We start from the raw sequence: 12602 nt of genomic DNA on the forward strand, positions 1-12602 counted from the left end.
GTTCCAACTCTCCTCCCAACAGACATGTATCACAACTTTGCAAACCCTTCCCGCACCCACCAAAACCACAAGCATACCGAAATAGAAACCAATTTCCATTGCGCACAAAATGTTATACAATCACAAAAGAAGCCAGTCAGGGTGCTCCATGGGAGGCCCTGCACCAGCTGCCCTCTAGATCCGCCGATGCCTGAGGCTATTCTAGTGGCAACAAAAGCTATATTAACGGTCCGTTACAGTAGTATTTGACTCAAGAACTCAATCTGACGCAAAAACCTACAAGTGTTTCAAAATTGCATATTCTTCTGTAGAAACAGAATTAATTCACACAAGGCACAAATTCTGACAAACTGAACCCTGGTTACAATGGTCGAATATGAAGTACAATTCTGCAAATAGAATTCTGTACAATGAAAATTACACACCACAAAATGTAACCAACAATATGCTTGTTAACAAAGTCAAGTCAGTGCAGGGGAAGACACAAAGCAGATAGTGACCATCACAACATACATTATTTTGCAAGGATGAACACAAACACAAGATCTCCTGCAGGAAAAAATACCTGGTCCATCTGTATGAAAAAGGGCATGACACCAATCAATATAGAGAAAAGTAAAAAATGCTCTATCCAGCTGATCCATGGTGGAGTGGATGTTATATAATACGAGCATTATATCCGGTCTACAGTGCTATTTTTCTGTAGCGAACTGGTCCCATTGGCAAGTACATGTCTACATGTACATGAACATACTGAGGACGAAAGTGAGCCTGAGATCTGAATTTACTATGGATGTTTCTATTTTTGTGTTCTTACATGTACAGGTGCTAGCATGTCCAAATATATGGCCAAGATTGAAGAAATTAGGAAAAGTAAGTGAATCAAACGGAAGCTTTTTTTTCAACATAGTCAATGTGATAGGTTTGGCCAATTCATTATTCAAGTGAAGCCAGTCAGTCTATAGCACTCCAGCTACCCAAACAGTCACTGCATATGCAGATTTCCCATGCGCATATTATTCATTCTTTGAAAAGATTTGATCACCCGTGGTGCTCCCTTACCTCCCACAATGCAGCACAGCCTGGCTGCCATGATCGTCCTTCTTTTCTCAGCGCGGTAACATAACGGGTGTGTCTTTCGAGGCATCTTCGATTTATCGAGGTTCCATTTTTGGCTACACGATTCTGTGTAGATTTGATCACCTTTTCTTCCTATGTAAGTAAAGTATAACCTGGATTTTATCCATTTATTGGTAAGAGTGTTCATTTCATGTATATTTTTGTGTTCTTTCTTCAGTTTTCTTGTATGTGCAACCTGCAGGTCTTTACTCTCTGTACTATAAGGTTCGTTCGAGCTACGCCGTGTCTACCCTACAAATGAATTATAGGTTTTAGCCGGTTGAATTCAGGGGGTCGTTGTCAGGATCTGTCATACTCCCCTGTCTTCTCCGGCTACCAGGATGTGGAAAAGGCCTTGCTGTCAACTGCGGAAGACCCAAGCAGCGACACCGCCAGGATCTGGCAAGGACCCTGTGTCCTGTCTACCTCTGTCTTCTTCAGCAAGACATGATTCAAGTGCTTGGCCTGCTGTTAGCCACTTCGCCAGAGGAAGACATCAGCCATGACTTGTTTAAACGACATGGCATGACTGGAATCTTCCTGGCCAATTTTTCCAAAAACTCCCGCATGATCGTTCATGTGTGGAGATATTCTAGTCTCTAGCCAGACCTTGGCACGTGTTTGAGTCCGCTCCAGCCTGACTGTCCTCCGCTTAACCACCGGCCAATCTATGGAGCACCCTCGGCTCTTGACTAAAGAACGGCCCTACTTCAGTCAAAGCAAAGTGACAGTGTCTGTGGTTGAAGATGACACCAATTTTATCGGCGTCCTCACCGCCTATGACATGTTCCAGAGTCCGGATCCTCCGTCAGCCTCCCTTCCGAAGGAAGACACTGACCACGTCCGTGCCAGTCAAGCAACTGCCCCATGGGTTCAGATACTCTTGCAACAGGGCTCCCATTTATGAAGTAAGTTCTTCGCCTTAGCGGACTGCTCCCTTTTGTAATCCGGAGTGGCCCCAGTGTATACAATGTCTCCTCATCACCTTCCTTTTATCTAGGGGCTTCAAGAATAGTGTCTTGGAGACAACTACTCTGTTGAGCACAGTGGAACACTGATACAACAGGGTCCTTGGAACTTTACAAATTCCTTATGTTATCACCTATTAAAAATGATAAATAAAAAAATAATAATAAATTCTTGTCATAGATATGACCTTGTATTATTAATGCTTGTCCTATCTGTCTTTGATTATACATATATTGTGAGGGTCCATCGGGCTCCCTCCTCAAATGAACATGAGCCACTGTCCCACTTTTCCAGGCAGCCGTTACATGCAAATGCAACCGAGCCTCCGACATATCTACAGTGTGGGCATTCAGACGTAAACCATAAGTTAGCACTTTCCGGGCCAACTTTCCAGATCGTTGCTCCAGTGAATATGCTGTCAGTACAGGGACCCAATCCCGACTCCCTGTCAAAGCCTTCTGGAGCTACTCTTGCTACCATCAGTAGGCCCGCCCAGGCTACAGGGAAGTGAGTGCATGCTTTACCTGGTGATCTGTGATGACCGCTATAAGTCTAAACCTGCCGGCATTCGAGACTACATCACTTGGCATCAAGACAGGAATGAACAAATTTTCCAGGCAGACTTCCTGTCTTTTTCAGTTCAGTCACAGTGAATTTGTCATTGTGACGCAGACCTACCGTTGCGTCTCTCCAGTCCACATCCCCAGGCATCCAAACACAACGTTCTTCAAGCCATTGGGATTTTTACACATTCCTTGGCACCCCATAATCCAGGGTTTCCCTAAGGAGCCCTGTGGGAGAAATTTTGCAAATCTATTTCTACTGCGTCTCACCATGTACAACCCTGTAATCAGCAGAACAACCATTCGGTGGCCCCCACTTATGTGATTCCTTGTGAGCACAGATTCTTATGTGGCCTGACTCTATGGCCTCTATGCAGGCCATTTATTTTTTGCCCATGCATGAAAATGATTAAAGTTTTCTGATGCAGACATGGACGTCTTCAACACCTTTCCACATATCCAGGTGTTATACACTGCCGCTAAAGACAACATATGCATTTGACTTAGCTATCCTTTTGTTGGGAACTCCTTGTTTGATAAAGACTGACATCAACTTTATCTAGGTTACAAGAAGTCTTTATCTCGGCCTCTGACCTATTTCATTTCTTCCCCTCTTATCGAGGTAAATTCCTTTGATGGGAAAGGAGAGTTCTCCTTTCCGCCCAGACCTTCACTACAGTCATGCTAGAGACTCTGAATGATAATGTCATCTCAGTCTTTGAGTATGTCTTGCGGCTTTCTTTCTTTTTCCTTTTTTTCATGTTGCCAACCAAAGCCACATAAACGGAAAGGACAAGGGATCATGCAGACAATCCACATGGTAGGGTCCAGTGACGTAGTGGCGGACACACTCTCCGTGGGATGAGAGAGCAGCCTTATATAGATCTCTTCACTTCCTTGAACAACGCTCAACTTCCCACGATCTTCCTCTTCAGCGGGACTTTCTAGCAACACTGCAGTCGTGGCTGCATGGGACGTCATCTGCCCACCTTTCAAATTTGTGACAGCAGATTTTAGCATTGTGTTACGTTCGTCAATAGTCAGGCTTTGGCTCCAGTTAACCCTCCTGTGATTGCCATAACCGACTTCCTTATGTACTTCTTTCACTCAGAGCTACAAATATCTACGACTCATATCTATAGGTCAGCCCTAGCTGCCATACACATTGGTTTCAAGGTCAGTTCAACTGCCCTTTAATATCAGCATGACATTCCATTATCTTTTGTATGATATGCTTATCCAGTGTCCCCTTGTTGGGAAATTGGTCTGGTCATAAGACCTAAGCTAGGTTCTCTAGATGCGTCCTTTGAACCCTAAATGATGCCTGCCATACGCACGCTCATGTCAGGTTGGCTTTTCTCCTGAAAATGGTTACCTCTTGAGGAGGCAGCAAACTATAGGCTCTCCCCATTGCTGAAGGCCATCTACTTTGGGAGCTGCATGGTGTTCACCTCATTCCTTCAATCGGCTTCCTGACGAAGGATCAGACTCCCTCACCTGATCCGTCTGATATCTTTATACTCTCCGCCTCCTTACGTCCTGGATAGGATGCGGATAAACTTTGGGGACCTGTACATGTCCTGAAGTGGTACCTGACTGAAACGATAGCACTAAGAGGGACGATATTACCCGTCGCTTATCACTTTCATGAGACCACACCGTCCAGTGGTGTCAATACACTATTGCCTGCTGGACGGCTTCAGCCATTAGATTTGCTAATCCAGTCTGGCCATTAAGCTCTGATGAACATAGTCATTACTACATTAGGGCTCATGACGTAAGAGCAGTATGTTCATCTCGGTCTTACTCTGGAGATGTTTCCATTGCAAACATCTGCAAAACTGCATGTTGGAAATCTCCTTCTACTTCCTGCAACTTGAGGGATGTCCTGCAGAGCGACATCACAAATAGCAGGACAGTCCTACTATCTGCACAGGTCAGAGGGACCTCCTGTAGGACGGACGACAAGTCATTGTGAAGTTCCTTTACCATTTCTTAATCTTATGCATTCCTCTTTATACTTATAATATATATGTAATATACTGTATTACTTTTATACTTGTATGTAAAATTGTATTCTCGGCATTAGATGTATTGTTGCCAACCTCTACCAAGACCGATGCTACTCTGCATATGTAGTGACTGTTTGGGTAGGTAAACAGTCCTCTCCCACCCGTCCTCCCCACTCTGGCTGCAAAATTTTGAGTCGCTTTCAAAAACAAGGATGACCATTGCGGCAAGGTCGCGCTGCATTGTGGGAGGTCAGGGTGCTCCACGGGTGATCAAACCTTTGAGCGGATGAATAATAAGTGCATGGGAAATTTGCATATATGTAATGACTGTTTGGGTAGGTATTCTTTAGTAGACCCGACCCACACTTGATATTGGAGAGGAATTTCGTGGAAAATGTTTATGTCATAAAAAGCAATATTGTCGTTTACGTACATGTAGGTGGAGGGTTAATTGCATCTACTGTACTTGTTGAAAGTGGCAAGATTCCTTGTGTTTTTATGTTGTCATGGCAATAGTTTTGTGTTATGATGCTAGTTCAGTTCATGACAGCCAGTTTGTTGGTAATTACATGGCACGATGTCAAAAAGATTTTAATCGGTGCGTCACGAGCTGCTGCAAGACGCCGCGGCACCCCATGGTGCATTTTCCAAGTCACCTGTCCACCCTCTACATGTGGCGAAGCGTGGCACCCAGACCAGTCTCCAGCTCATTAAATATCCTTATCGTGCATTTGCATTGTTAATGAGCAATGTGAAAAGGGAAATTCCTCTCTCACACAAGGCTCGCCACGACACGCCTATGTCCATTGTCAATTTCAGCCACAAAGCGAGTCCTGTGAAAGTGAGTTCCAAATTCCAAGCGAGGGATAAGTGGAAGGGAACCCAGAAAAGTGTCTGTGTCTATGAAATTGAAGCAGATCAAAACTTCAGATTGAATTTCATTGTCTGAGTACAGTCGTTTTCCTACATCCAGATCTGAAAATTATTCAGTCTGCCTTCAGCTGAAATAGACCTCAATTCCAGTGCAATGTGGTCCGTACCCTGTGAGCAGGAAATACATGTACATGTACTACAAAACTATTTCCAAAATGTAAATTTTTTAATTTGGATGGAAGATCGACTACATTAACAATGACACTATTTCAAACGAATTTCCCTGAGGAGCTTTTTATTTAAACAAAGATTGACAACCCACTGACTGTGTAAAATGTAATTCTACGAGGTAATGGGGCCAGTTGCCTTTTTTAGTTGCTGCGTCTTTTGATTGACAAGGTCCATCTCGACATTTCTTTTTTACTATAAACCTGGACAACATGTGGCTATTATTTTTTCCCCACCCCACCACTTAATGATACCAAGCAGAGAACCCACCAAAATATTTTTTCCGTGTCCCATTACGTACTGATTATTTTTTATTCCGTGCATTCAATCCGCCAAACATATTAATCTGCCCCCTCTCAACATTTCTTTATCCAAACCTGGATCACGTGTGGTTTTAATTTTTCCCTGCCTCACCGCAAACTGATTATTTTTATTCGGCGCATTCAATCCTCCAAAAATATTCATTTTCCTGGAAAATATTGAGTCCTGTTAAATTTTTCTTGAGTCTGGGAAAATATTTCAAAAATGGGGATAATTGTGGGGCAGGAAATATTCTGAGGCCAGGATTAGTTCATTTGAGTCGAGTTACATATTATTGAGTCCGGCATCCAATTTAATGAATCTAGGAGAAAAATATTCTTAACTACAGGAATAATATTTTTTTTTAGTCCAGGAAAAATATCCATGGCAGGGAAAACAACTAAAAGGGGAGGAAAAAACATACATGTACATGTACATGTATTGAGTTCTGTAATATAATATAGTCTGAGTCTTGAGAAAGTTTTCCGAGTCCAGCAAAAGCTCTGAGTCCAATGGACACTATTGACAGTCCAATGAAGCATAAGTACTGACCCAGGGGAAATATCGTGGGGGGGGGGAGAAATATTCCGAGGGCGGAGAATATTTTTTAGATACTCCTGGGTCCGTTATATAATATTCTGAGTCTTTGGAAAGTATTCCAAGTCTGAGACTATTTTTAGTTTCGTAAAGTGTGAGAAAATATTCTAAGACTAGAGAGAAAATCAAGCCATGGAAAAATGATTTTGAAAAATAAAACTAATACCAGTGAATATATTCGGGGCCCTCCAGTAATATAACTGGGTTTGTCTCCTCTCTACCTGTCCCTCAAAAGCACCATCCATGGTAGGGGAAGGTAAAACTTGATGTCATTGTGACCACAGAATTTTGTTTCTGTCCAGTGACTGACACTGCCATTATCACGTGATATTACAGGTATCTGGCTTCAATTTTTACAACCAATTAATAATTAGGAATACATGTATGTACAGCTAATATTTCGATTGGTTTTTAGTTTTCTTTTTAACGTCTCAGCGATTGATATGTTGACAGTTGAGCGTGGAGGATCAGGAGGGGGGGGTTGAGGACCGTGGTTCAATAAGCTGGGAAGGCTGTTAATAGTGAAAATTGCAGATGAGTGTCTGTGATTCTGTCGGCACGCTACGGCTGCCAACAAGTATCCGGAATGCAGTCATCCACGAAAGCATTATGCAAATGGTAACTTTGTTATGCAGGATCCCTAAGAAGGTTGGCAGTGCCGAGGGTCGGCCAGCGCGGACCCTCGGCACTGTGGTGCTCGCCGCGCCAATGAAAATCTATTTTACATTTACTCTATCACTTACTCCCTGTTGTTGAGCTACACTTTCAGTTGAATTTTCTACATACATGCTCATAACCTTACCCCTTTACACCCAGCGGTTTTAAAACAACATCAGATAAATTTATTAAAATGTAGTTCACTTACTTTAAAAGATATGTTTTGCCATGTTAAACATTAGACTACAGGTACAAGAAGGATGAGATGTTCAAGAGGATGAAAGTGACAACCTTTGTTCAATTGGTAAAGTATTATTCATTCAAAATGATATGGGGTGGATTTTAATTGGACACAGCAAACAGCCAGAATAACAGGAAACTAGAAAATACATGTATCCACATAACATACTTTAAATGTTCAGGCTCACTCACGTCTTGTATGACAAAGGTGCCAACAAATTAAGTTCTTTTATTAATGTTATTGTTGTTTTCTCAGATATTACAAGTTAAGGCCTACCAGCAGCAAGAAGCAGACAACCGTTTTTTGGGTATGTTTCTCTGTTTGCAGTTTCTCCCTCAAAGGGCTGGGTTCTTTTGACTACATTGCTGAGAAGAGAGAGGGTAGATTTTAACTAGAAGATCAGCTGGCCTGTTCCAGGTTGTTCAGTTGGAAAGTACAAAGTACTTTGAATAAGTTATTTGTTTTGATTAACTATGGCTGAATCACCTCGGTTTCACATCAAGTTGTAAAACCACAAAAGGCATCAAATTTGTTCCATTAATTAGAATGCTGATTGTACTCATTTTTAAATGAGATACATATTAACTTAAGTCCTGTAAATTCGATGGGACATACTGTACATGTACATGTATTTCTCTTGTGTCCAGTGGCTTCAGATTGGTTCATTATTGTTCTTGTTGAAAAATAGAAACCAGTTGTATGCCTGGACCAATAGTACTGTATCACACCAACTGCTGTATTACTGGGGTGTGTTCAGTTGCACAGCACTTTGTATTTGTATGCATACCACTCAAAATATACAGGGTATGTATGTACCAGTACATGTATGTGCTGTTGAACATGCCCCTGCATTGCCTGTACCATCCTACACATGCATACATGCATTACTCATTGCACAATCAAAAGATTTAGTCTGTTGCTCTTTGCACAATCCCAAACTACTTAGTGTGTTACTCATTGTGTTACCCAACCCATTTCGCTGGAAACACTCTCTGACTAAACTGCCTACCATGCCTAATATTTTCTGACTAGCTTGGCACTCAATAGTCGTGTTTGTCTTAACACCATCATCGTTGATTTTCTGCGGCCAGACTGGAAGTTTTAATTAATTAAAATCACAGAGTCGCAAGCATCAGACAGGGAACTTGGCAAGTTGAAAGACGGACAAAATGGAGGGAGTGGGGATGGCAGTGGCAGCCCAGTTCCCTCATTAGCACTGACAGAGGGTGACTTTGGAGAAGAGGCTGAGATACATACATCTCGTTCAACATTACAGAGGTAAATTTTTAGGTAGTTATGGGGAGGTATGGTGGGATGATGACCATGTGATCAACCAACATGCTCATTTCCCTTCATTGCAATTTTAGACATAGTTGAAAGTGCTTAGACTTGCGTGCAAGCAAGAGCTTAAAGGAGAGCTGTAAGGAGATGAATTTACAAAAAGTGAGACTTGCAATACTTTCATCAAATCATCTGATTTAGTAATTTTGTTATTTCTGTCAGTCTCCTGAAGACGGAGAGATTACAGTGTTTGAAACGTGGAGTTATTCCCTAGTTCTTCTCAGAACCACACATACTCAAGAAAGAGATTGATACATGGTGCAACCGCAATCATTTTACTCATTTATTTCTGACTTGAAAACTCAAAAACAACTAGGTTTTGTGTATTTAGGGTTTTATGTGTCTTTTTGGGGGGATTCATTTCATTTTGTGCCATTTTGTTTTTTGTCTGATACTACCTTTTACAGTTTTAGTCCGGTATCTGTACATGGAAACAAATAGTTTAAACCTCTTTCTAGTGCTGCAAGTAGGTGCCAAGGTTCGGTTCGGGTTCGGTTCAGACACTGTCTGGAAATTTTTTGCCGAACTTCGGTTTGGGTTCGGACATGTATACATGTGTACATACATTTACATGTACAATGCACATTAAGACATGGAAGAGCTCGCTACAAACTTGCCGTATATAGTACTTCCATGTATAAAATATGTTAATACAAGCAATGAATCTCCTCACCATACCCTCTGTGAATAACTTTGATGCAAACATAATTTTTTCTCAAACTGTTTCCCAAAGTTTGTTTAGGAGTTAAAATTCCCTAGAAAGTTTGCCTCAGAGGTGTGACAGTTTGCGACCGTGTTTTACAGACCAAAAGCGGTTGTGTTTGGACTATGCTTGACTCAACAAAACAATCGTAGGATATGTGAAACTGAACAAAAAACAGCATGCTCAAATGGGACTTTCCCTTACAGGATACAAGATAAAAGTAGATTTCCAGCAAATTGTGTTTTGGTTATTTTGCACGAAACAGATTCAACTACCAAACTATGGCTTTCAATTTATTTGAAGAGCCTTCAGCAGTCTTTCCAAGACGGCGCCCACATGGCCAAAGGGGTTATTTTCCGTCAGTCTTTTTCAAACGGATAACAGCTATTTGTTGAGATTTGCAAACAACTTAAAGATCTGGCAAAATTCCATTACAAGGTATTCACACTACGACTTCGATCAAACATGATTAAACAAAAGACAACTTAGGCCACACTGCTTGAACCAAATTTTGCCATGCACTGGATCGCTGCACCAGCCTGTCTGGCAAAATCATTTTTCCCTCTGGAGTCAAGTTGCCTTCAATAGATCGCGCATGAGTCCAACTGTGATCAGCATCCAATCAATATTCGTATTGCACAGCCATTTATGACATCATTGGCCTAACATGGAATGTAAGGGCATGGCGATCACAGATTGGCAAACATAATACTACCGGTAAATCTGAATATACATAAGGACAGTTGGATTAAGTGAGAATTTAGAATTGTTGTGCTGCGAAAATGCCGTAAAATTAGTAAATTCTCACCGCATGCTTTTTACAACCATTGCGTGATGCGGGGCCAGCACAAGTTTACTGTACATACATTTACAGTGTATGTGTACATGTATGTACATGCACATGTGCTGAGGGCTAGCGCCGTGCGTGCAGCATAACTCGTTATCCATTTTTCATCACGTTTGCAAGTTTTCTTGCATGCATTCTGTGCACTAGCAATGCCATGCCATATTAAAGCCGAACATCCGAACCGACCAGTTTGGCTCGGTTCGGTTTGAAAGTGCCATGTTCGATAATTATTGGTTTGGTTCAGCTGCAGCACTACCTCTTTCCTATGTCGGTGATTCTGATGTAATTGCTACGTCAGAAAAGCCCTAGTGGCATACAGTATATCTAGTTCTTTAATTCAATTGCATTGCATTACATTACATTTATTTCCACCTCATGGCAAAATACAGGTACATTGTACAAACAATGTATGAGATAAAAAGGCCACCAGAGGTGGTAATACCTTAAAAGCAAAGCTTGTGTCAGACATGCCATTACAAGAAACAAACAAGACAGTAAAAAAAGAAACAACAATACACACAGGGAAAACATTACATATATACAAAATGAGCATCAAATAAAAATAATGATGAATGAAAGGGCTACGGGAAGGGGTTACATGTACTTGATCACATATCAAACTAGAACCCTAGAGACTAGGACACATGAAATCTATCACATAAGATAAAACTTAAGTTTCTGCATGAAAGTGTCATAAGACCTTTAACCCTTTCGCGCCGGATGACTGCAAATGCAGCACCTGGAGAAAAGTCTAATTACCGGGTGACTGCGGTAGCCGCAAACCTCACATGCACATCCTCACGCTGCCTCGTCAGTGTATTTCTGGTGAATATCATGCTTGCTATGCTTTGTTCCTGGTGCGCGTCGTGTGTGGGTTTTTTTTCAGCAAATCAACTATGGCCAATGAGGCCATTATTCAGTTGTTCTTTACGCATCTGGAGAAGGAAATTGCAAGAGCTCAAATTGTGCCTAGTGTTAATGCTGCTCAGATTTCTGCTACGCCAGTTAAGAAGTGCACTTCTAAGCTTAATATCACACCCACCGCAGAACCTGGTTCCTCAAGCTGCGCCAGCGCCTCAAGGCCTCCGCAAGATCACAGCCTGCAAGCTGCTGTCTCTCAGCGACAGTTGCGTCTTTAACCAATGCATTTACTGCCTCTACTCGCGATTCTGCTGTTCCCGATCTTATGATTCCATATGAGGAAATTAAATAGGGGGAAATCATTGATTTTAACCCAGTCTTTGAAGATTCTGTACCCAAAAGGGACAACAATGATTTGTGGACACACTCTTTCAAGGGCAAGAAAATGATCCCATGTTCATGGAGCTGGCAGTCCTTGTCAAAACAAAGAAAAGGAGGGTCCAGCCATAAATAATCAGTTGCTTCAAACTGTTAATGTTCTGATAAGAGGCAAAATTCAAACCGTAGATTCACCACAAAACCAAGTTCAGTCGTTAGGGCATACCTAGATTCAAAGCTATTCACACATTTTTTAATTGTGTCCCCTATCAAAAGGGAATCATCTATACAATTAGTAGAAATGTGACCATTATTTTGTTAAAACATCGATTGCTGGCTTCATAACCTTCTTAAATATACGTGGTGCACTAGACAACCCAAAACACAAACAGGTAAATTGCCACAGTTTATCTCGCCACTGAAATCTCAGAAACTGTTGATGTTCTTGGGATATGGGAATGGCAAATTAAGCATCTTTAAGATCTACTGAAGCAAGGTAGCAGTGTGGTCGAATAAGTGTCAATGAAAACTCTGTTTCCATCTAAAAGGATGGTACTTGGCAAATTTGTCAAATGGGTCTCATCGAGTCATCCTTCCTTGGTATCAGAAAAATATTGGAAACAGATCGGCCAAGGCAGGGTTCTACTTGCATGATTGTGCCTTTCGTTCACAAGGAATCTATTTGTCTATTAGTGCCACGTCAAAATCTAAAAACTGGATCTGGGTTGGGACAACATGCTGAATCAATGTGACAATGTACAACCATGTCCAAAATCCATTCATCAGAATTAATTTTAGTCCAGGCTGTAATAAAATGTTTCAATCTTCCTGCTATGGGGATATCATTTGAGGTACATGTGGGCACTTACTAAGTGAGTTGCTTTTCCATCTAGTCATGCCGTTGATTACTTTG

The 12602-nt window shown here is 41.6% G+C and overlaps 1 protein-coding gene across 6 annotated transcripts in view; it reads left to right on the plus strand.

Moving 5' to 3' along the window:
- Positions 1-12602, plus strand: part of cep41 (centrosomal protein 41) — a 72757-nt gene that overhangs the window by 37508 nt on the left and 22647 nt on the right. For 5 of the 6 annotated variants that reach the window (XM_087135479.1, XM_087135477.1, XM_087135476.1 and 2 more), the window contains 4 exons: positions 826-873; positions 7561-7622; positions 7815-7866; positions 8681-8837. In XM_087135479.1, the coding sequence (XP_086991605.1) occupies positions 826-873; positions 7561-7622; positions 7815-7866; positions 8681-8837 (319 nt within the window). The remainder of the gene's footprint in view (positions 1-825; positions 874-7560; positions 7623-7814; positions 7867-8680; positions 8838-12602) is intronic. The other variant, XM_087135480.1, reaches the window with a different exon arrangement.

Source organism: Acanthaster planci, linkage group LG04, assembly GCF_054643075.1.
Source record: "Acanthaster planci isolate LZ-2023a linkage group LG04, COTS_SCS, whole genome shotgun sequence".
Taxonomy (NCBI): Eukaryota; Metazoa; Echinodermata; class Asteroidea; order Valvatida; family Acanthasteridae; genus Acanthaster; species Acanthaster planci.